The sequence below is a fragment of the Geospiza fortis genome, unplaced genomic scaffold (genome assembly GCF_000277835.1).
Source record: "Geospiza fortis unplaced genomic scaffold, GeoFor_1.0 scaffold254, whole genome shotgun sequence".
Classification (NCBI taxonomy): Eukaryota; Metazoa; Chordata; class Aves; order Passeriformes; family Thraupidae; genus Geospiza; species Geospiza fortis.
The window spans coordinates 1,539,312-1,564,728 of record NW_005054441.1 but is presented as its reverse complement, the minus strand read 5'-3'; the positions used below and the strand labels follow the sequence as shown (position 1 = coordinate 1,564,728).

The following is a 25,417-nucleotide window of genomic DNA, read 5'->3' as shown; positions in this document are numbered from 1 at the left end:
GTGGGAGATTCGAAAGGGTTTGGACTGGCTTTGCCTCTGACCGTAGGAAGTCTTTTACAGACTCCGTAAATACTCGGAATCAAGTCCGTGTAAGCGACTCTGATTTGTTTCCTCGAATTTTGGAAGCAAAACTGCATGATTTTTTTCCTAAGCTTTGCTTTTCCCTATTCTGTGGCGTCTGCTTTCCGCGGTGCTCTCCTTCCCCTGTGGCGGAAGGATGTAGTCGGTGACACACCGGGGACAGTCCCGTCCTGGGCAAGCCCAAACCCCCTCAGCAAGGTGCGGTGTCCCACCACTGAGATGATGTTAAGGTGCTCTGGAAAGTCTATCAATAAACAGCCTGGACTGTAACTTCTGGGATGTGATGGATCGCTGTGCCACTGTGTAGCTTTTAATTTTTTTGGTCTTTTTCCTTTTTTCACCCCTTGAGATGCTGATTTGATGATGCTCGGGGTGTTGGAAGGAGGATTTTATTTAATTTAGTTTAAGTAGAGCAGATGTTATAATGTCTTATCTGGGGAGGGTTTGGAGTACCTGCAATCAGTGCATGTATGCCCAAACCAGAAGTACCTTTAAAGTCCCTTTGTATCACTCAATGATATATTGTAACTTCCATGCTTTCAAAATCGCTAGCTATTTCTAAGCATGAAACATAATTTACCGTGTGAAATCATGCTATAAACAAAATAAAGACATCTAATTTAGGGAACTTCTAAGCTGTAGATCGCTGGAGGCTAGAAGGAGTATCCCTTTGAAACGTGAGAGGGAGAATGTAGTTCTATTGGTGGTACACATGTGCAAGAGTAAGAGGACAAGCAGACAACGTTGATATAATATCATTAGACTTTTAACATGGGTTTAAACCAGTTTGTAACAGCATACTGTATGAGCAATTCTGAAAAGTATTCTGATGCATAATCAGAAAATAACCTTGAGAATATTGATAGGAACCTTTTAGTTACTTTGAGCTTTCTGCCTCTGTTTTTTTCATCCAGACTTCAAAAAGGTCTTAATCCTCAGACATAACAAACTTCTTCGGGATTTATCAAGCTCTTTGGCACTGATGGTTTGGCTTGTCTCTGGACCACCTTTGTTAAATACTTTCCTCATCCCTTTAGGAAGGTTTATTTATTCTTTACATATGTCCACAGAAGGAAACTTCGTAGTTTTATTGTTTTAGTGCTGGGTAGTGGACATTGGTTTAGGACTGTAGAAGCAGTAAGCCTTCACATAGTTGTCAGATTTTCTGTTTACTGGAATGGGAGAATCCTGTCCTTTCACTTTTGGGACCAACCTAGTAAATTGGATTTTCTGCTGGTAATTCAGCAAATTCCAACAATTATTAACTGTTGGAATTTGCCTTCATAAAATGATTAGGCTTAGTGTGAAATAAGATATTAATTAAAAATAAACCCTCCAAATCCCACAACCTCCCGCCAAACAAACCCCAAAGCAGCTCTAACTTCTGTGTAGAAGTGCAGTTAAACATAGTCCAGTGAAATTTGCATACTGTTCTCTCTGCATTATTAAATCTTTATATATGTAAGCATCTAAGCTCTGCATGCTTATAGGTGACTATTTTCTTTTTCCACAGTGTTCAAAATGAAAATTCCCGTTTGTTGTCCTCAAGTGTGTAAAAATTTGAGTCCGATCTTATTTACTGTTTATAAAAGCTAATTGAATTTTTTGTTATTTTTGGCTTTTCTTTGGTTATGGCAGAAGATGTCACCTGCCGCTGTGGTAGGTGGTATCATGCACATTGTGGGAAGCAGACAGGAAGCACTGCTCACCAATGGCCTGTTGGTTACTACCTGAGACTTTTGCCTAGAGAGCAGATGATGGGGTCCATGATCAAAGGTGGATTTCTCAAAGTTAAGGACAGCTATGGCAAGCAGTATACGGAACCATGGTTATCATGAGAGAGATATTTGTTCTTTGCTTGTCACTCAAGTATTCCACAGGGACCATACCTGAGCTGGCAGAGACTGTTATTTACTGACATGACATGTCCTGAGTAATGGGTGACCGTTCCTGACACCCCCTGCCCCAACCCTGCATGTATGGGAACAGTTTTGATCTGTGCTCAAAGTTCTGGTTTAGGGTAGTGTCTTCTAGATGAGAGAAGTTCTACTGATGCTGATCAGGCAAGGAGTGTAGTTATTGTTCTGCCAGAGATTTTTTAATCATCAGTTGATCAGGATGTTCTTTTTCCTCGTTGTTTCAACTACCAATTTGAACAAGATTGCAGAAAGCAGCTGTTTGTGTGGCAGTCTCAGCATGGTCTTAGAACAATATAATTCCTGTTCTTTTTGATGAACACAGGGCTGCCATCTCTTAAGAGCAGAGAAAAGGAGCTTTGCAGTTGATTAATCTTTAGTTCTTTATTAATTATAGCCTTTTTCCTAACCCTGTCCAATGCTGCTTTACTTGTATGCAGTAGGCACCTAGACAAATAAAAAGGGTATACTGTAAGCCCTCAGACAAATGCAAAAAAGAAGTTTGCAGATGTGGCTGAGGGAACCTCTAACTGTCCTCATTCCTTCTCTGTTTGCTTTCCTCCATCACTGCCCTTGTGTAAGTTAGCCTGTGTCAGAAGAGAAATTGAGCTCATTCCCTTGTTTTTCTACATCCTTAGTACATGACTGATGCTATTCTCACTGTGTTGGGGTCACTGTTGCAATAATCTTACTTGTGAGGCTGGGAGGGGACATACTGGAAGAGCTAAGAGAACAGTCCTAGAGCTCTCCTCAGTTCTGTTTTGCTGACTCCCTGCTCTCTTCTGTAGTGCTTATGGTTGTAGCCTTCTGGAACAGATGTTTTGATGGGGACAGGATGGATTACTGCGCTGTTCTGAGGACACCCCACTGTGCTCACCCTCTCAAAGGAGAATTAGAAAAATAAGATCCTTGGGAGCCTCAGCTGCTGACAGCAATTGCCCTAGTAACAAAAAGAGGATCTGTGGGGTTCCCTCTTCACTCGTGTCTTCCCATCTCTGTGTGAGTGCAGGTGGCTGCAATCTCACATGGTTTCCTCTTACCTGCCAGTGTTGGAGCTACCATGCCCTTTGTGTGCACCATGTGTGGTGGCCAGAGCTACTGTCCTGACCGGGATATGAGCGTCTGGTGTTGCCTGGTTGTCACCTGCAAAATACATGCTTAGATGCTGCTGTGGTCGTTGGGTCACTCAAGTTGCATCCTCTAAAATATTGGGCTAAATGGTTTTCTGGCACTGTAGATGTCATCTGGGAGGTGACATAACACACATCTTCATTGTTTTGAGAACTTGACTGATATTTTTGGTGGGCCTGAGCCATAGCTGACTGGCAGTCCTTTGTCAATCTATAACTGGCTAAATAAGAACATGCTGAGCCGCACCTGGTGGGAATACACTTGTGCTTTGCACGTTAATGTATTCTTATGAGATTAATGTTTCCTCAGCAAATTTGTCTGGAGTCACTTGTGGTTGGCTGGAACGTGTTTCTTGCCTAGCATGTTGGTTCAGTGCCTTCTTGACGTATTTCAAGTCTTCACTGAGTGACACCTTGCAGCTTTTCTCAAGTGGGGTTGCTTTGGGAGGGTCTGTGTCAGTATATCTGCCCTTGACCCACTGCCTAGTGAGCTTTGAATGCTCCCAGCACAGGTAGGTGAGAGCATCCAGCAGCTGTGTCTTTCAGTCTGCTATGGAAGCATCTCTGTTTTCTTTTTCTATTTCCTTGTTCCCTGTGTTGCCCAATTACAAACTCACAGGCTCTTTTGCCAGCAAAAGAGAGGGTAAAAAAGTGAAAGCACATTTGTAGTGCAATGAGGGTGTCCAGGTTGGCCTCTGTGCAGGAAGATTTACGCTTGGGCGCATGGACATGAAGTGGATTGGGCTGCAGCATGTCCTTTTGTTTTGTGCTGAGCATTTTAGGGTTTTTCTGTTGCCTTCAGATGGGGTTTCCATTTTCACTTGACGTAACCTGTCACCTGGGAAGGTTTGTTGCTGCTTCCCAGGGCTTGTATTCTGGACACTGTAGAGAGACTGCTGAAGCTCACAGGGCAAATGAGTTTCATCCCTTCTGCTTTTCAATACAGGGACCAGTGCTAGTGGCAAGAAGGACCTGAAGAGTATCAAACATAACTGCATGGCTCTGGGTGATCATTGGAGGTTAGGGGTGGGTTTTGTTTGGGTTTTTTTTTGTTTGGCTTTTTTGTTTTATTTTGTTTGTTTGTTTATTTGTTTTGTTGTTGGTTTTTTCCCCCTTTTCTTTCTCTTACGATTTTTTTTTCTCATTTGTTGCCTAAGAGACTGGAACTATAGATACTTGAGAAAGACAAAGGATGTGGCCAAGATGTGGGGAGGGGTTGCAGGTAGCTGCAGTCCCTGTGGTGGGGGGCTTTCTCTTGAGAATTCAGAGACACTATGAGATTTTGGCTGGGGGCTCAGGGACTGGGCTCAGCTTCTCACTCAGTCTCGGGGTTGGAAGGCAGACGGGCTGCTGCTACTGCAAGGAGAATTCACTGCCACCGCAAAGTTCTGTCCTGCACTGCTTCTACTACCAAGGGTGAGCCTTTGCTTATAAGAGCGGCCATTGAACTGTGACCTTTTCAACACCCAACCTCACTGGGAAGGACCCTCATTATCTGCTTGGGTGCCTCCGGGGAAAACCTGGAACCCTGAGCCCCTTTGAGGAGGTGTCTCCCGGGTCTGCCTGACCCCTGCCTCTCCTGGCACAGCTCCTGAGTTTTTGCTACACTGTGTTTGCCACTCTGGGTGTGCCTACTGCTGCTGTTTCAGCTTGCTGCTCCGAAGTTTCTGCTCCAGGCCATTCAGCTTTCCAAGTGGTGCTGAGACCGGCTGCCCACTGAGGGTTTGCAAAGAAAGCCCCTTCTCTCTCTCTCTCTCTCTCAACTGCCATTGCCATGTGGAGAGGTGCCTGGGGCTGGGTCTGTGCTTGGGGCTGGGACTGCTCTGTGCTTGGGGCTGGGTCTGTGCTTGGGGCCGGGACTGGGTCTGTGGTTCTGTTTGTTGTTGCTGCTGCTGTTGTTTGTTTGCCTTGTTATACATAAACATACTACTAAAGGACTGTTACTCATTTTCCCATACCTTTGCCTGAAAGTCCCATAATTTCAAAGTTATAATAATTTGGGGAGAAGGGGTCACATTTTCCATTCCTAGGGAGGAATCGAAAGACATTGGCATCAGAGCACAGGTGGTGTGGGGAGAGTGAAGGACTTGAGGATAGCCAAGCAGATCCTGCAGATCAACTCTGGATTACACAACTACTGTTGGCAGCAGGGTTTTGGATTCTACAACAAACCCCAGGTGCAAATTTAGGCTGGGTGGAGAACGAATTGAGAGTTCCGCTGGGAAGAAGGACTTGGGGGTGTTGGTGGGTGAGGGGCTGAACCTGCTCTGACCATTGGCACTAGCCCCCAGAAACTACCTCTGTGATGGGCTGAGCCCCCAGTGTGGGCAGCAGGGGAGGGGGGATTCTGCACCTCTGCTCTCTCTTCAGAGAAGCTGTGGCTGCCCCATCCCTGGAAGTGTTCAGGCCAGACTGAGGCTTGGAACAACCAGGGATAGTGGAAGGTGACCCTGCACATTGCAGGGGGTGGAATGAGACAGGCTTTAAGGTCTTTTCCAACCCAACTCATTCTTTGATTCTTTAACCATGGAACTGCCTTTCAGGATTCACAACTGCTTCAGAGAGACGGGATCCACCTGACTAAATGTCCAGCATAAAGCTGGATAACCCTGTCACACTCTGGGTGAGGAACTGGCTCACAAGTTGGGCACAATGGGTTATAGTGATGGAGGGACATCAGGCTGACATTGGTCGCAAGTGGAGTGCCATGGGTCTCCAACCTCAGCCCATCAACATCTTCATCAATGATCCTTGGATGCAGGACTCAGAGAGATTCTAAGAAAGTTTGCCAATGGCATTAAATTGGGAGGAGCTGTCAACACCTGCAAGGGCAAAGAGGCCCTCCAGAGAATTGCTGACCAACCAGAGAGATGGGAAATCACCAACCATGTGAAGCTTAACAAGGACAAGTGCTAGATGCTGCCCCTGGGATGAGGGAGCCATGGCTGTGTGGATGGACTGGGGAATGAGAGGCTGAAGAGAGGCTACAGAAAGGGGCCTGGGGGTTCTGGCTGATGGCAAGTTGGATCTGAGTCAGCAGTGCCCTGGAGCCAGGAGGGCCAGCCATGTCCTTAGGGGCATCACGCCAGCTGGGTGAGGGAGGGGATTGTGTCTCTCTGCTCTGCACTGGAGCAGCCTCACCTTGAGTTCTGGGGGCAGTTTTGGGCACCACAGTATAAAAACATTAAGCTAGTAGAGGAGTGTCCAAAGAAGGGCCACAAGGATGGGGAAGGTGTATGAGGAGCTGCTGAGGGCACTTGGTTTGTTCAGCCTGGAGGAGACTGAGGGGAGACCTCAATGCAGTCTTCAGCCTCCTCATGAGAGGCAGGTACCAGTCTGTACACTCTCAGGACCAATGAGAGAGCTTGAGGAAACAGCATGGAGCTGAGTCAGGGGAGGTTTAGTGGGATGTCAGAAGGTTTCTTCCCAGGAGGTGATTGGGCACTGGACAGGCTCTCCGGGGAAGTGCTCAGAGCACCAAGCTTGCCAGAGCTCAGGGAGCACTTGGGTAACACTCTCAGGCACAGTGTAGAATTGTTGGGGTGCCCTGTGCAGGGCTAGGAGTTGGACTCTAGATGGTCTTGACAGGTCTAACTCAGCATATTCTATGATTCTATGAAAGTTGTTCTGGCATCCTTTCACAGAAGCAAAAGTAGCAATCTTACATGGTCTGTACATTTTAGCTGTCTGAAATAACTTTCAAATAATCTTGTCTTGTAAAAAATATAAAGGTATAGCAGACTTCAAGGTGCCTCATGCAGTCTGTGTTACTGATTATATGATAGGTTATTTTGGGACAGGAAGAAGTCTGTAGTTCTTTATCCTCTGAGATAGAGAACAAGAGTGGAAGCTCATTTCTGAACAGTTCACATTTCTGTAGTTCATGTGGTTTCAGACCCTTTGTAGTGGAAGAACAGCAGAGTCAAAATGGGTCCTTGGGCTTGTATTCCACAAAATGTCTTCAAGTGTTTAAAAAAAAAATCTCCCAAAGCAGCAGTATTGGGAATAAGGGCAAATAATTGAAGTTAATATTGTAAAGGTGCACTGATCTTGTTCAGTTTATCTCTTGGGAAGGTTTGGACATTTCAAACATAGTATGTTTTGTTGCATTGGTAATAAAAACTAAATCTTTGGGTTGCTTGTTAATTGAAAATGTTCAGTATAGAATGTTCTTAAATGGCAGAAATCATATCATACACCCTTTTTCAAAGAAACTTGTGTGTAACCTGGTCCTATGTTTCAGTTCTTTGATAGTTGTTGTGATGTTACAACACACAAATACTTAACACACTCAAATGCTTTTTTTTTCCCCTTAGGTGAGTGGAATCAAGAGTCTCTATGAGTCTGAACTGGCTGATGCTCGAAGAGTTCTGGATGAAACTGCCAAGGAGAGGGCTAGATTACAAATTGAAATAGGAAAACTGAGAGCAGAACTTGAGGAGTTCAATAAAAGGTGAGGAGGGTATTAAATTTCTTTTCTTACAATTAGAACGGGCAATATTTGCTGTGGAAATGATACTAATGATGCTTCTTAAAACACCTCCTGGAAGCAGATCCATGAGAAGATACAGGTTTGTCAGAGGGAAAATCCTTCAGCTTGTTGGTACAGCTGGTCAGAGCACATAATTCCAGCAGTATATACACAAGTGTATTTGTAAATATTAGATGAATGTCATGTGATGTGAGACTCAAGCAAATGGCTGTACCTGCTTTGTCCTGTCCTGCCTCCCCTTACATGAATGTGCATGTGTGCAGCTGCTCGGTAAACTGGATTGAGAAAGAGATCTAGATTAAAATTGATCCATCCAAGGAGGGTTCATTAATGATTTTTATTGTCTGGTTCACTGTATGAGTGATGGGAGAAGTGGAAGAAAAGGGAGGGGGTTGGCCTTGAGCAGTTTGGGAATATGGAAGCAGTGTTGCCTTGAAAAGACATGAGGCTACAATGTAAATGTGCTGGGAGAAGACCTTGTACTGACTTAATTTTTTTTAAACTGCCATTCAGTTTGTATCACAGAAAATTGGCATAATAAACTAGTTCCTGAAACCAAGTAGAATCCATTATTTCAATTCCCATGGGAATTATTTGTAATCAAATACTGTTTAGCAGTAGAAACTTCATTTAAAAATTAATATATATAGTGGAAAAATCAATTTTTGCTTCTAATTGAATTTTGCTACCTATTTTAATATATAAGATTTGGGAATTACAGATTTTTCCTGAGCAGGTCATTATGTACATCACCTGTTTATCAATGTTGTCAGCCATAAAATAGGTTTTAATGTGGCAGTGCCACTAAGGCCTACTGTAAGTCTCTCATCTCTTCATTTGCAACTAAGTGGTTATGAAAGGACTTAAATGTTTCCCTCCCCTGTCTTTTTTTTTTCTGACTAGCTAGTTAATTTATAATAAAGTATTTCACATTTTCTCTGTAAATTTTGCTATATCACTGGGTACTCATTTTCTCTGCTGGGCCCTTTTTTTAAAGTCAGCCATTGGAGATATTTTTGGAATTTGCCCTAAAACATCTGTCCAAACATGAAATAGCGATAGTGTAAGCATCTGCATTTGAGTTGGTGTAAAGTCTGTTGAAGTACAGCCAATACCATAGGCCTGCATGTGGTCAGGCAAGCTGTGTGCTGGTATTTGTGGACTTGGTTAGCTCAGCTTTTGTTAACCATGAAAAACTCCTCTGGTAACTAGGTCAGCAGTAAAACCCCTGAAGTGCAGTGAGGTGAATCCCACCCAGCCCTACTGGGATGTTCCTGTTGGGACTGTATATTCACTTCAAAGCCTCCGGCCAGCAGTCTTGGCATTTATTTTGGATAGTGTATTTTGCATGGCAGTTGGCGTGTGCATGGCACATGGACTCTAAGGTTGTCTCTCTCATCTTGTGATAGCAGGTACTCTTCTTGCTTGGCTTTTAAAGCAAGCTCCATAAGAGAGCAACAGTAGCAACTGGGAAATTTGGGAAATTGGTTCACCTCTCATATTTCTGTTTTGATTAAGGTATCCTTGTAAGAAGTATCTTCACTTGGCAGATAATGAGAATCCAGTTGATTCCTGTTTTTTAGACTTTTGATAGCCCTAAGAGATTGTACAAATACTTTGTGGTGGGAAATTGTGCATGTAAAGTGATGGAGATAGTGTTTTCCCTTGGATCACCCCCCTCAGCCGTTGTCTGGACAACTGAGTTGCCCCTTACCAGTCACTTCAATGACCAAACTAACTTCAGCTTTTTGTTTGCTTGTCTTCTGCAATAGATGAGGAAAAAATTCCTGGTTTTCTGAGTTTCTCTCTGTTTACAGTTCATAGCAGTAGAGTTGAATTCCTCAGCTTCAGAGTTTCTTCTACTTAATTTCTTCCAGTCCATTGAGATGCTTGTAATGTTCTTGGAGTGTTTGTGGGGTGTTTAGCTTGTGATGTGGCCAGATTTTAAATATGACTCTCGTAAGTGAAACTTTCAATTTTTTGTCTGAGTTGCAGTGTTCATTTGACATCTAGCTCATTACTGAAGCTTCCCTGTCTATGCTGATGATCAGATAGTGCTTCTCTCAGTATTGTAGCAGTGGGCCCCTGAACAGGGAATAATGAGCATTGACTCCATGATTGCAGAAGGCTGATCAAATGCTTTATTAAGCTATACTAGACTACACTACACTACACTATACTGTATAAAAAACCCTTCACCCTTGCCAGACAGTCTGATACACACACGTGGATCCAATTGGTCAGTGCATCAAAACACCATCACCAGAGTCCAATTAGGAAACTACCTTTTGGTAAACAATCTCCGTAACACATTCCACATGCGCACAACAACAGGTGCAGAGATTAAGATAAGAATTGTTCTCTCTGAGCTTTCTCAGCTTCTCAGGAAAATCCTGGGAGAGAAGTAAGTCTCTTTCTGTTCAGAGAATATGTGATTACCATATCTCAGACCAAACTTGCTTTGAGAACCGTGTAGTGGAAGAGTAGGTTATTGCCTAAGTTTATATTCACTACTATTGCCTCTCTCTCTCTCTTTCAAGCTCATAACAGAGGAGAGATTTAAGAATGCCAGCAGAGTCTGGCCAGGAGCGATCCCAAACACTGCCATTCTTTTGTTTGCTTGGAATACATTGGGTTGCTGGGATAGGAGATAATAGACTTCCCTCGCAACACAGGATCACAGTCAACCTCCTGGTTTATTAGCAGATTCTCCATTTCTTTTTTTCCTCCCAAAGCCTGGGTTTGTGAGCATGGAAAGCCCTGAAGGCACTGAAGATACTCCAGGGAAGCCAAAGGGTATGGTTTGGAGGTGGTAGCATCAGGCCTAGTTTGTGCCCAAAGGTGCCTGAGGCTTACCCTGTGTTTAGTTCCTTCCTGGAGCTGTTCACTTGCACAATTTCAACTTGTGAAGCAGCTGACCAGCCTGCATCAAGAGTCTTGGATAGGGCACAAGGATTTGGGACAGAGTCTGTGGTCTAGGAAAGAGCAAGGTTTTTCTGTCAATGTAATGGACGTAAGAGGAAGCACTTCTGCTTATGTCTTTCTGTATCTTGTTCAAATACTGACAGATAACACTACACCAAGGTTCCATATGAGTGCAAATTCAACTCCCAGGGTTTGGATTCTGGGGCACATATTTGTTTATTTTAGATTTTTTTTCTCTTACTGTGTTACCAATGTTGTAATATTTTCTGGGGGACTTTTAGTGTTTGAGATAATTGGATATCATTTTCCCTACTAAGTCAAGAAGAAGCATCCCAAGGCTTTTTCTGCCATCATGGCAGGGTGGTGGTGAGGGTGCTGCAACCTTCCTGAAGAGCCTCCTAAGAAGGACAGCTCAGGGGCACAGGCATGTCCTTCTCCCAGTGATAATCAGCTCTGGCTTCTTCTCTCAGCTGATGTGGAGAAAGAGACTGGGGCTCTGTATGGTGTTCCACAGAGTAGTGGCCTTTATTAAAAGCAGGGACCTCTGCAAAGGGAAGTAGGAACAGAAACTCTCGGAAGTGGGGAAACCAGGGATTTATGTAGGGAAGGCGAGGGGCAGGACAAAACCAGTAACCAATGGGATGTGGGCTCAGGGGTGGGGCATGAGGGGAGGGGCCAATGAGCATCAAGGGATTAACATAGAACTGCAGAGGCCTCTGGGGTGATATTTACTCACCCTAAAGTCCGTGGCTCGGGGGTTAGCCCTCCAGGGGAGTGCAGCAAGCCCTTCTTTGGCTGGCTCTTCAGCCCTCACAGTTTGTATTGAATCGGACCAAAGGTCTACTTAGCCTGTTAATTGATCTCTATTAAAAACCATTTGTCTAGAGAAGAGAAGAATGTAACATGCATAGCAATAGTGCTCTGGAATACTCTTCCAGTCTTCAACAATTCTCTTCAGCTGAGGGACTTTGTGATGTCCAGCTGGATTCTGTGTAATAGCCATCATAGATTTGCATTTCATAGTGTGACCAGTATTCTGAGACCAGCTGTTTGTGGAGTTCTTAGACATAGCAAGGAGATTCTGAGTTTATCTATGTATTGTATAAACATATTGTTCAATCTGCCTTTCATTTGTTCATTTATCCCTTTTTTTTTTGTATTCTTCTTCATATCTCCTAGGATTTTCTCTTTAATGATCTCTTTTTTCAAGTGGAAACATCTTACTACTTAGTTGCTTCTACTCCTGAAGCTGCTTTGTGCTTTCAATCAACATTTTATCCTCTCTGTCATTTTTACTCTTTTAGTGTATCCTCTTGGGAAGGAAGGCTGCAGAATTGGAACTTCAGCCAGTATTCAAGATGTTATTGTACCATAACAGTGTTCTATGTCTTCTTCTGTATTTTATTTATGAATAATTTCTCAAACACAGTTGCATTTTGAGTGCTTCTGAGCTGCTGATGTGTGAGGAAGGGTAAGCTCCAGGTAGTATTTTACATCAGATGTCTCCCAAGACCCCAGTGAGTGCCAGGAGTGCTACAGAACTCAGAAGTGTTTTGTGGTAACCATATTTGCTGTGGCCTCTTTAGGCAGAGATGAAATAAGGCCCTCTCAGAGCCCTTCTGTGCAGGGTTTTTACCCCTGATTATGCTCCTTGCCTTCCTTTACAAAAGCCAAATTAGCTCTGAATTTTCGAATTCTTTGTGTTTATGCATATGCCCGCTACTTTTCTTCATTGATGCCTTTGTCTAATTTTACCTGTGCAATCAGAGAAGGATTTTGTGGGGGGACTTTATCAAAGGCCTTACAAAATATTGTCCAGACAGACAATATTCATAGCCCTCTCACAGTTAAGTGACTCCATCAGTGGGCAGGGGCAGGCCACTAGGTTGGTCAAGCAGAACTTGGAGAAGCTGGATGTCTTGAATCATTTCCCTGTGCTCTGTATGCCTTTGCAGAGCTTTTGGGAGGATCTGTTCCATGATGTTCCCAGGTACTGACGTGTGGCTGGCAGGTCAGTAACTCCTGAAGTCCTCCTTCCCATCCTTTTGAAAAATGGGTGCAATGTTTCCCTTTTACCTGGGCCTTCATGTGACTGCCATGAGTTTCCAAATGTCATGGGGAGTGGCTTGGCAGCTACATCAGCCAATTCCTTGGGACTCTGGGGTGCATCTTATCAGGTCCAATGGACTCAGGTTTCTCAGGTCGTCACAAGCCTAACCTTTTCTTATAGTGTGAGCTATTTTGCCTTCCCAGCTCCTGTTTTGTGGTCCATCTACTGGAGAGATTGCCATTTAAGGCTGAGGCAAAATAGTTGTTGAGTACCCTTCTTCTCGTCTGAACCACTTTGCCAGGCTTGTTCATTGAAGAAGTACACTTGCTTTGACCTTCCTTTTCTGACTAACATACCTGCAAAAGATCTTGTTATTCTTGGTGTCCCTTGCCAAGTTCAACTTCAGCTGCACCTTGACCTTACTGACCCTATCCCTTCACAACCAGGCAATGTCTCCATACTTTTGCCAGGATACCAACCCATACTAATACTGCCTCTTCATTATGTTCTTGCCTTTTAGTTTCACCTGCTGGCCTTCCAGTCCTGAGGATCAAGAGCTCTTGTGATGTAGAAAATTTCCTAAAAAATCTTCTCCCTTGTCCCTGAGGGCAGTTTCCCAGCGGGTGCTATTGTCCAACTCCTTGAACAGTAGGCAGTTTGTTTTCCTAAAATTCATTCTTCATTTCTCTTCACTTGACCCATGTCTCTCAGGACTGCAGACTCCTGGACTGCATGATCACTGCAACCCAGGCTGCCTCCTGTCTTGACATCACTGATTGGCTCATTTGTGTTGATGACCATCAGGTCCAGTATCTCCTCTGATCTGGTAGAGCCATTTATTACCTGGCTTGACAAGTTATCCTCAGTACTCTCCAACAGCCTCCTTGATTGCCTACAGCTCACCCTGCTACTTTTCCAGCAGATGTTGGGATGGTTGAGGTCCCACAGCAGGATGAGTCTGTGAGTGCAATGCCTCCTGTAGCTGGAGCAAAAAAGCTCCAGTTGATCAGTCAGCCAGGAGTAGATGCCAACCACAAGGGTTCCCATTGTTGCCTTGGTCTCTCATTCTTACCCATAGGCTTTCAAAATGCTTATGGCTGTTTTTTAGAGACAGCCCTTCACATTCAGTCCACTTCTTGGGGAGAGTAACCCCTCCACCCCTCCTTCCTCACCTATCCATTCTTGACAGCTTGTAGCTGTTGATAGTTGAAGTCCAGTCATGAGATTCATTCCACCAAGTTTCACCAGCAACTAGGTCACAGCTTCCCAGTAGCACAGTGACTTACAGCTCCTCTGATTAATTGCCCACCCTGCATGCACTGGTATAGAGAAACAGCTGGACTGTTGGCTGTATCGTCTTCTTAGATGAATGCCCCTTAATTTCTTGGCAGTATTTCACTGTATTTCCCTGTTGGCTCCTATTATCTCAGGAGCCACCAACTCATCATCTCTGTGAGACTTCCAGGGTACCCTGAAACTGAATGTGAAACTAGGGCATGAGGGGGGGAAGGGGTGGGAAGCACTTCCTTCTAACAAGAAAGCAGCCAGCCAAAACGTGTGTGGTGCAGCTGATGCACTGAAGGGAAGGGATACCATCTAAAGAGATGAGAACAGGCTGGAGAAGTAGGCCTGTGTGAACCTTATGAAGTTCATCAAGGCCAAGTGTAAGGTTCTGCATATGTGTTGGGTCATTCCCATCACAGACACAGGCTGGGTGGAGAATGGATCAAGAGCAGCCCTGAGGAGATACAAGTATCAATGGATGAAAAACTGAATTTGAGCTAACAGTGTGCACTTGCAGCCCTGAAAGCTGATCAAACCCTGAACTGCATCAAAAGAAGTGTGGCCAGCAGGTCAAGGGAGGTGATTTGCCCCCTCAAGCCCACCCAGAGTACTGTGTTCTGTTCTGGGGACCCAGCATCAGAATAAAGTGAAGCTACTGGAGTGAGTCCAGAGGAGGCCATAAGTTCTGGTGTTTTGAGGGCTGAAGCTCCTCTGCACTGGAGCCAGTCTGGGAGAGCTGGGGGTGTTCACCTGGAGAAGAGAAGGCTCCAGGGAAGCCTCAGAGCCTCTCCCAGTACCTAAAGGGGCTCCAAAGAGAGGGAGAGGGGCTGGGACAAGGCAATAGTGGTAGGACAAGGGTGAATGGCTTCATACTGACATAGGGCAGCATTAGATGGGATATTGGAAAGAAATTCTTCCATGTGAGGGGGGTGAGGCACTCAATCATAGAGTCATGGAATATCCTGAGCTGGAATGGACCCCACAAAAACCATCAAATCAACTCCTGGCCATGCACAGACACCCCAAAATCTCACCCTGTGCCTTAGAGTCTTGTCCAAACTCTCACTGAGCTCCAGAAGCCTTGTGGCTGTGATCATTCCCTGGGGAGCCTGTTCAATGCCCCAGCACCCTCTGGGGGAAGAACATAATATCCAACCAGCTGTGGCTGCCCACAGCTGTGTGGAAGTGTTCAAGGCCAGGCTGGATGGGGCTTGGAGACAACCCGGTCTAATGGAAGGTGTCCCTGTCCATGGGAGGGGTGAAACAAGATGAGATTTATGATCCCTTCCATCCATTCTGTGATTCTGTGTATTTTACAACATCTACCATACATATACGTATCCACTATTTGTACTTGAATGCAACTCATGAGTGTAAAATTTTTTCTTTTGAACCAAGTTCATAACTAGGTTCATAAAGCAGTTAGGTGGTTTCATTTTATAAAAAGTTAAATATCTTTAGGATGTTCAAACACCATTTATATGATGTAAGGAACAGCTTAATTTTTGTTTAAAGATGTTTATATCAGGTGTAGGGACATATTTTTAAATCTAGAATTAAAATATTGTTGTAAAAATAGCCATTCTCATTCTGTAGCATGTATGGTTCCATCCTGTATGCTGTGTAATGGCTTCCAGTGTTTGTGTTTTCATCTTCAGCTGTTTGACAAAACTTTTGACTACTGGAGGGAGGGGATAAGTGGAGGAGGTATGGATGGGAATAATTAATTTACTGGTGAGGTGCACAAAACTTCTGCTTGGGTAGAACACCACCCTCCCACAAGACTGTTGAAACAGACCTGGTGAAGTGAAGGTCCATTCATTGATAGCAGAGGTAACTCTGATGACGTGGTGAAGGAAAGTCTCCTGTCCTCTTGTTCAGAAAGTGTCAGTTCCTGTCTTTACCAGTGTCACTTTTCCCAAGATCAAGCCAGGTCTGAAGGTCAGTATCTGTCACGTGCCATCATTTTGCTTGTTATAGCAGTCCTGCTGGAGCTCCTGGCTCTGAGAGGGGTGAATGTCATGCTGTGGCTTCCTCTGCCTGCTACCTACCTATAAGTAGGGACAGAACAACAGGGCATGGCTTCAGACTGAGAGACAGTAGGTTTAGATTTGATATTAGGAACAAATTCTTCCCTGTGAGGGGGTGAAGGCCTGGAACAGGTTACCCAGAGCAGTTGTGGCTGCCCCGTCCTGGAAATGTTCAAGGCCAAGTTGGACAGGGCTTGGAGCATGACAGGGTTGGAATGAGATGGGCTTTAATGTCCCTTCCAACCCAAACAGTGCTGTGATTCTGTGGTTACTGAAACATTTCCCTGGAGCAAACTTGGCTCTTTCTGGGGAAAAAAGAGCTCTCAAGAGTTACCCTACTTGGAGAGTTACTTGGTGTTCCTTGAAGCATTGACACATCTCACCAGGTGCATTGACTGCTGGTGGGAACTTTTTAAAATCTCAGAGACCCCCAAAAGCAGGTGTACCTTTGTAAAACCTCTGTCACGTTTTTGCATGAAGGCAATAAACCAGGCTAAAATTATAAGTGAAAATAAAAATTAAAATGGCTTGCCATGTTGTCAGTGTCCTTGAGGGGGCCAAAGTTACTTACCACTGTCAAGAATTCTCTATGGTTCAAGCTGTACATCAAACACTTTTATTCATTCCCATCTCTGGAAACAGTCTCTTGCTGCCTGGCTTCTGCAGGTGGGAGGAAGCAGGAGGCTGTGTGAGTGCATACTGCTGTTCATGATCAGAGTGAAGCAGCATTTGCCCTTTGAGTCCTGTACAGGCAGAAGGCTCCCAGGTCTGATTGGTTGTGACACAGGCACAGTGGCTTGTTTTACAACACGTGTAACATAGCGCTTGTGACCTTCTGACTACTGCTGAATAACTGTCTTTTAAATACAAGCCATGTTTTGTCTGTGCCTCCAGCAAGCTGCTGAGTGTGAAGACACTGCACATATGTTGCAGAACAGAATTCACAGTGACAGATTGGACTGATGATAAGAAAAATTGGTTACAGTTAAATGAAAACAAAGTCTAAGATCTACACCATGAAATGCAGAGAGAAAACACAAGCTGAATGCATCACAGAATAAAGACGTCAGCTTAGAGAAAGAAGCACATCATGCTGAACCATGTAAACCATTGGTAAACCACTGTATGAGCCAAAGGCAAACCACTGTGTGTAGGACACACCAATACCCGATAATGGAGGATTTTCATTAAGTAATTCTGGCCAATTCAGGCAAATCAGAAATTCAAGAAGACAGTACAAGTGATAAAGATTTTGGGAACCAAGCTTCAGGATCTGGGCTGGGCAGCAAGGTTTCTATTAATCTAGAACACTGGTTTTCAGTTTTTTTTTTTCTCTTTGCAAACATAATAGTTTTTTTTCCACGTTTGGAGTTGCAGATTGAATACAGAGCTTTTAAAAGTCTATATGTAGTAGGAATTCTCTTAAAACTTATTTCTGTGGGCTTTTAAAGCAGCTTATGGATCATAGGTCCAAATTGCATAACTATAGATTAGAAGTGTGAAGAAAGGAAAGGAGAAAAATTGTCTGTGGTTACTTAAGAGAAAAAAATAAAAGAACTGTTCCCTCTGTCCCATGTGGTGTGAGACTAGAGCAGTGAGCTTAAGCAGCAACAAGGAAGGATTATAGCACATAACAAATCAGTTTTTTAATAACACAATGATACATGCTGAGAAAAGCTGCAGAAAGTCACTATGTTAGATGAAAAGACTGATAAAATTACTTAGTGGGCAGAATGAAGATTATCTTGATCATATCTGCAAGTTGGATATAGCAGTTCAAGTAATGATGCTTAAAGCACTCGGACATGCTTTGCCCATAATGAATACTGCTGAAGAAATACTGGTTTATTCCTGAAAGGTGACCACATTTCCATAGTGGATTATTTTATTTTACTGCTTTTTGTGGGAATACATCATAAGGAATATGCGTGACCACATCAGATATAAAACCTTGGGGATGTTCAGGCCTCTTTGGTGATTGCATGTACTTTGCTTTGTGAGCTGTGCTCTAAAGTAAAAGATATCAGCTGTGTAGCTGCCAGATGAAGAAGTACTGTGTACACCTTGTGTGTATTACCATCTCTTAGCTGCCAGAGTTGCCTTCTTGTTTTTCCCTTGTCTGTCCATGACATGTTTTTTACTGTGCCAAGCACTTACAGAACATGGTACCAGCTGCACATTTTGGGTATGTTCCAGGCCAATGATCAGCAGCATTTGCAGGGTACTGCAAGAGCCATATAGTGGTGAGCTGGGCTTCATGAAAAGGTGTCTGGTAACAAAATACCTGTGGCTGTAACCAGGACACGCTCAGGATGGGTGTGCACCCATGTGTAAGTATAATGTACTTTTGTTTTTCCAGCTACAAGAAGAAAGATGCAGATTTGTCTGTGGCTCAGGGTCGTATCAAGGATCTGGAAGTTCTCTTCCATAGAAGTGAGGCAGAACTCAATACTGTCCTGAATGAGAAACGCAGTCTGGAAGCAGAGGTGGCTGATCTGCGTGCCCAGCTTGCTAAGGTATGGTAGGGAATGCTCTCTTGCTTCAGCACAGGACAGGCTGTGTAGCATAAATTCCCTTTTTTCTTTGCAGTTAGTTTATATTCTGAACATCAATGATGCACCTTGTTTACTGCTGAATCTTTGGCTGCCCCTCTTGGATACAAAACTAAATTGTAAGAAATCTATGTAAAACAACCAAAGCAACACGGTGTTTAGACATTTTGGTTGTCGGAAGCTTTTGTTTTAAAATTTCTGATGTTTCTATATCTTGAGTCATTAAATGTTGTCCTTTGTAAGGTCCTGTATAATTTTACACTTGTGCTGGAGTACCCAGTGTGACCATGCTGGCAAGAAAAAGAAAGTGCAACATATTGTGCTTGAGGAATGAATAATCCTTGGCTCCTGTATCAGAATGTATTGAACTAATCCTGCATTTTAAATAGCTGGTATGCAAACATATAAGCTTGGTTTAAATGTCAATTAACACACACACTGGTTCTTTTTTTTTTTTTTTCTGGGGCTTTTGTTTATTTATTGTATTTCTTTCTGGTGGTGGTGTGGATTGGTTTTCTTTATTCAGTGGCTTGACATTAGTTTTGTTATTATAAGTAACTGCTCCAAAGACATCAGATGAAGACTGTAAAAGGTTTAGGGATGGAAGATAGGAATCCAGACAAAAATATCTTTAAAATTCTTTACTAGGCTGAAGATGGTCATGCTGTGGCAAAGAAGCAGTTGGAGAAGGAGACACTCATGCGTGTGGACCTGGAAAATCGGTGCCAGAGTTTGCAAGAGGATCTGGATTTCAGGAAGAATGTATTTGAGGAGGTATTATCAATCTAGTAATCTTGCCATTGTCCAAAGTTAATGTAGCTTTTAATCAAATTGACTGTGAGCAACTACTAAGTAGTCCAGGTAGAGAAAATCAGTATTATCCTTCCTATAAATGGGTTGAAAAATAAAATAGGTGAAGATTTTACACCTTCTTACATGGTAAATCGGTGGTGGAGTCAGTATAAGAGCCAGGTGACAAGAGTATTGTTCCATGGGCAGGTGAACTGGAGCCAGCTGACTGCTGTGGGAAAGGGAAAATCCTTTTCCCTCTCTCTGGACCTGATAGCATGGCCCTGCTCTTTACTTACATCAGCTTTGGTTGCTGGACCTGATTATAACCTGTTCGTATTGACTAGAATAGTATGCAGCTGCCTTGCTTATTGCAGAGGTAGTTTTCTGCCTGTTAAGTGAATAGTACTAGTGAAGACCAAAATTTTTGTAATATTGGGAATTGGGAGAGGAAAGCATGACTTTCTCTCTGTACCCAATGCAAAGTGTTTTGTCTGTTTATTCCATCTCTGGTGGTTCTGCAAGCTCATTCAATGAATGGCTGCTGAGCAGTCACCACGTGCTTCTGCTGTTCATCTCCCCTACTCTAGGTGTGATGCTTGGCTCACTGTTCACCCAACCATTTCAGCCAGATTAACTAGAAACATACTAAAGTTTTTGTGGTTGAGTTTAATTTTTGACTGCTTAGTGGCTGAGTTGATTTACCACAGAATCCAAATGAGTGCTCAGACTGGTTTAAGGGATGGGACAGGGCTGTGTGGCTAAGGAGAGGGGACAGGGGCTGGAGCAGGGCAAAGAAACCAACCAGGGAGATCAGCCTGAGATGTACTGACCATTGTCTCACTTCCATGCTCTGGGGTGTTTGGATTGGTACACTGACTGCAGTGACAGATCCTGTTTGGTTGTAGGATCTTAAAATAACTTTTCTTCTTGGGAAGAATGTGTTGCTATTGACTGAAAGTGAAACTAAATGAGATAGCAGAAGCTAATCCTAAGGCTTGCTGTGCTCAAGGGTGTGTTCTTTAGCCATCCCTGAAACTTTTTGATTCTTGGATGCACCAGTTCAACACATGAAGCAATAAACTGATTTCCTTTACGTTAGTGAATTTATTTGGTTTACTGAAGGGTCCAGATCTCCATTAGAATTGAGTCATCGTGATTGGGCATGTGGCAAGTGAGGCCTGCTTATTCCAGTGGTGTTGAACTGTTGGATCAGCTCAGCCCTTCCCCTGATCCTGTGTAGTCCCCCGTGATATTCCTTTAGCTTCTGAGGTGTCATTGCCTACAGTTACTGAGAGACTGCTGCTTGCTAGTTTTCTTGGTGTAAAAATTAACCAAAGAAAGAAAAGCTTATTCCATATCACTTCAGAGCACATTGCTGCTAGTAAAAGGACATGTTTCTGGGGATCTATTTTAGATGCAGAGCATTTCTGCAAAACAACTAGTAAAGTTGCTTTGAGTATGTGTTAGCCTTATATGACGCCAGTCTAGCAAAACTGAGCCTTGCTTCACTTGCTGTTGTTCCTCATGGCCCTGTTGTAACTTCAGGCCTCCTCCCAGTACTCAGAACCACTCCTTGGTTGTTTGTCCTGCCCTGAAGGAAGAAATTGTTTTTCTCATACCACACATTCAGACCTGTCCAGGTCTCTGCATGAATAAGTGCATGAGTAAGCCTTACCTTACTAGTTTGCAACCAGTGTTCTTAAGCACAGAAAACTCACACATTTCTAAAAATGCAAATTTCTTAGTGCAAACTCTGATCATAAAAAATTATGTCTTCAGGATTGCTTGGATTGTTGCTTTATTAATGCTGTAATCAAAATCTAATAAGAAAGGGTCATCAAGTATATAGAATGTAGATGAGACCCACATGTGCTTAAGAGTGAAATTTGAAGATGCAGCTTTTCTCTATAATTTTTTTTTAATATATATAATGTTCACAAGTGATGTTCATTTTCATCTGATTCCTTGTAGACTGCTATTGTAATGTCAGGATGTATATTGAGAAGGACAGGGTTTCTAGCAAAGCAGTGAAACAGCCCCTTACTTAGTATATGGCTATTTTTGAAGCTGGTGTTAAGTTGGATCACTTTTAAAAATTACATCCTGACAAATGAGAACAGTAACTTGAATCTGTTACTGCATGCAGCAGTTCCCAGGCTTAAATGCCTGTAGTACTGTAGCTCCATGATGCGAAATAGTTAGTACTGCAGTAGTTAATTGTTGCCTGAATGTAACTGCTTGTACTGTTTACCTTAGTGTGGGAATTTGACCTTCTTCTTTTGTGTGTATGTAGGAAATAAGGGAAACAAGAAAACGACATGAACATCGTTTGATTGAGGTGGACACGAGCCGCCAACAGGAGTATGAATCCAAAATGACTCAGGCTCTGGAGGATCTGCGAAATCAACATGATGAACAAGTTAAATTGTATAAGATGGAGCTGGAGCAGACATATCAGGCTAAGGTAACAACTGCTGTTCACAGCACTGTCAGACTGGAAGCCCAGTTTGTGAGATAAAAACCACTTCTACCAGCTCTACTGGTCTTAAGGAGATGAGTAACTATAATTTGAGGAAGTTTTGTCCAAATGTTCAAATGCTTTCCCTGGGACTTGTGTGTAGGTGCATTTCCAGGGAGGTTATAGCCAGAGGTCATAGCAAGCAATAGCTTTAGCCAAGAGAGGTTAGTTAGTGAGAAAACATGTGGGGCTATTGTTGGTCTCTGCAGACAATACAGTGGGAATAGTGGATGTGTAGATTAGACATCCACTATTCTGATTAGACAATGTCTTTTGCTATAAGGGTTCTTTTCTTACATCAGTAGATCCAGTTTTTCTTCACAAATGGAGGGGGTTGGGAAAACTTGCAACATGTGCAATACGTTATGCATAAGAAGCTGGAGGGGAGGATTGGAGAGCTTGGAAGTGAGTGTGTCTCAGTATGGGCTTTTGCTTGGATACAGTGAACTTGCAAACTAATACAGACACACTGGAAGGGGCTTCTTATCTAAGGGTGCGTTGTCACTTTGCTCTTACTGTGGCCGTTGCAGTGTTCTTAATCATGCCAATACACTTTTAAATATGTCTAAGCCTTGCAACATTTCAATGATCTAAGGTAGTACTGGATTGGAAAATTGCTAGATGCAGCTGTGAATCCTTTGGTGACAGGGAAACTTCAGGCAAGATATCAGACCTTTCTTGACCAGCTTTGGTGATGAAAATCATGGTATGTAATTTGGAAATCATAGAATCATAGAGTGGTTTGGTCTAGAAGGGACCTTTAAAAGCCATCTAGTCCAGCCCCCTGCCTTGAACAGGAACTTCTTTAAACTAGACCAAGTTGCTCAGACCCCCATACTGGCAATTCTGGCTGTTGAAAGTACTTGTCAATAGTTACAGCCACTTCTTGTTCTCTTGTGCTGGAAGAATGATCGTACTGCTAACATTGTTCTCTCCCACCCTTCGCTGAGACTCCCTTTGAATTCTTTGAGTTGATGATTTGGTTTAAGAAATACTGATCTACAAATATTTAACTATTACTCATGGCAGCAACCATATGGATAATAGATACTAAAACCCCAAAATTAAAATTAAAATTAAAACTCCCAACACAGGTGGCAGGGTTGAAATTATTCTGAGAACTCTGGAACGTATAAGGAGCTATTTGGATTGACTTGGCACAGTCTGAAGGAGATCCAGGATAGAAGATGCTTAGTAGAAAAAAAATAAAAAGGATGCAATATACAGACTTAGAGAATGAAAAGTGACAAGCTTTGAACAGGGGAATGAACAAATTAAGCTGCTTTTTCCCTGCATAAAGGTGGTTGTTATGGATGAAGTTGGAATATGGAGGGAAAGGGGTTTAGCTGTGAACTTAATTTTATGATTTCTGAACAAGGACGTGTCCCTGTTAGAGAGCCAAAGCTGGGGAGGAGTATGATGTCAAAGCAAATTACTAGGTTTTGCTACTGAGCAGCTCCAGGATGAGATGGTCTTGGGTAAAAGCACAGTTCTTGCACAGGGCAGATGTGGAGTCGCTGGAGAAAGTCCAAAGGAGGCCACAAAAGTGATCCTGAGGACTGGAGCACCTCTTATGGAGAGAGCTGGGGTGTTCAGCTTGGACAAGAGAACTCTCCAGGGACATCTTATTTGAATGTGACTTTTGAATATTTAAAAAGGGCTTCTAAGAAAGATCATTATGATCTGTGATAACAAGCAATAGAAATGCTAAATATGAGTACTTGGCACTATGCCAGCATGACCATAAGGTAGTGAATGGTTGTCAGACTTCAAATATTTTTTATTTTAAACTTTACAAGAAGTCATGGAGTGTGTAGTTGAAGTTGCTTCAAAATCTGTAGCCTAAAGAAGGCTTTGTGTGTGCTGCTCAGAACCTATCGAACAGCAGAGCTAGTGAAGATTGATTTTATAAACCTTTGTGCTGTGTGGCTAAAGAACATCTGCCTGTAACTATTCTTAGGATTAGATTGGTTTAGTTTTTGAGTGGATTCCATGGTGTGGCAAAATTGTCGAAGTCCAGCTCTAAAGCATGCAAAGGATGGTTTTTCTAGCTCTCTGCTTTCATGAAATTTACCATATAAGAGTTCTGGTTTTGCTCTCTCTGTTTTGGTTGAAATTAACCACTAGAAATTAAGCTTGTTCACTTGGTGAATTTAACAAAAAATTAAAACCAAATCATATATTGGCAACTATTACAGAAAGAGAATAAAACCAAACCCGTTGTTTTGCCTCTGGGACAGGATGTCATCTGGAGTGCTGTGAGTAGTTTTATTGCTTCTTGCAAAGGTACTACAGAGTTGACAGAGACAATTTAGAGTGGGAAACAAGTCATGCATGAGAAAATTTTAAGTAAAACTTCACCTGGAAAAGAGATACGTTGAGAGAAGTGAAAGATACAGTGGATGTCTGTAAAGGGATAAATAGCATGGGGGAAGGTAAATGAGGAGTGATTGTTATTTTTTCAGTAGGAGCAGGGACAGTGAATGTCCAGTGAGAATGTCCAGATAGAGAAGAAACAGAAATATTGTTCTTTAATATAGAGCTAAACTCATTGCCCCAAAAATTCAAAAAGCAGAGACAAATTTCTGCCTGAGAAATCCACTGAGAGATAGTAAGCAGTAAAATACTGTCCCTGACTGGGGAAGTCCCTGAGTTGCCAGCAGAGACATAATACCCATGAAATATTTCATTGAGTTGGTCTCTGGACATCCAGGGAGCTGTTCGACCAGGGCATGAATTAGGTAGGGCAGCCTTTGCTGTCACCCAGTGTGATTTGCCTTAGGACAAACAAGCAGAGCACATGGTCAGTTTTTTAGAAACTAAGGTTGTTTGTGTAATGGAAGGGCTAATAGAGTATTTTTTTAACAGCATAAGCAAATCCTGAAATACATTTTCCTTCGGTCCTTAGGGCATTCCTTAATGTTATGCAGTTCCTATCCTAAACTTACCAGACCATTTAAATTTTCTAAATTTAAATAGTTGCTACTTTTTTACCAAAAGGATATTTCAGGATTTCCAACTCAGCACAAGTGAGCTGTATTAAACTTTCTTTCCAGCTGGAGAATGCCAAGTTGTCCTCTGACCAAAACGACAAAGCTGCTGGTGCAGCTCGAGAGGAGCTGAAGGAGGCTCGCATGAGGATAGAAGCTCTCAGCTACCAGCTTTCTGGTCTTCAGAAACAGGTAAAGGGACTAAATTGGCTTTTATCTCAAATACACAGCTGTTTTGTGTGAATATATTAGCATTTCTGACCCTCCATATTTTCTGAATTTTGCACAGAGAAATCTTTGTTGTGTTCATTTGGGAGGGAGAAGGGTTTTGACTTATTGAGTGGACCTGCATGGATGCCAGGTGGGCTTTTTCTTGTTCTGTGTGCCTAGGCCAGTGCAGCAGAAGATCGCATTCGGGAACTGGAGGAAATGATGGCTGGCGAGCGGGAGAAGTTTAGGAAGATGCTGGATGCAAAGGAGAGGGAAATGACAGACATGAGGGACCAGATGCAACTTCAGCTTACGGAGTACCAAGAACTGCTTGATGTTAAATTAGCACTGGACATGGAGATCAGTGCTTACCGAAAACTCCTGGAAGGAGAAGAGGAAAGGTGTGTAAAGATTCCACTTTCTTTTCTATGGACTCTCAAGTGTTAT

At 43.0% G+C, this 25,417-nt stretch overlaps 1 protein-coding gene across 1 annotated transcript in view; it reads left to right on the top strand.

Moving 5' to 3' along the window:
- Positions 1-25,417, top strand: part of LMNB2 (lamin B2) — a 36,083-nt gene that overhangs the window by 633 nt on the left and 10,033 nt on the right. Inside the window, exons 2-7 of the mRNA XM_005427318.2 lie at positions 7,444-7,580; positions 18,268-18,424; positions 19,109-19,234; positions 21,546-21,716; positions 24,827-24,952; positions 25,151-25,371. Coding sequence (XP_005427375.1) covers positions 19,160-19,234; positions 21,546-21,716; positions 24,827-24,952; positions 25,151-25,371 — 593 coding nt within the window. The 5' untranslated portion in view covers positions 7,444-7,580; positions 18,268-18,424; positions 19,109-19,159. The remainder of the gene's footprint in view (positions 1-7,443; positions 7,581-18,267; positions 18,425-19,108; positions 19,235-21,545; positions 21,717-24,826; positions 24,953-25,150; positions 25,372-25,417) is intronic.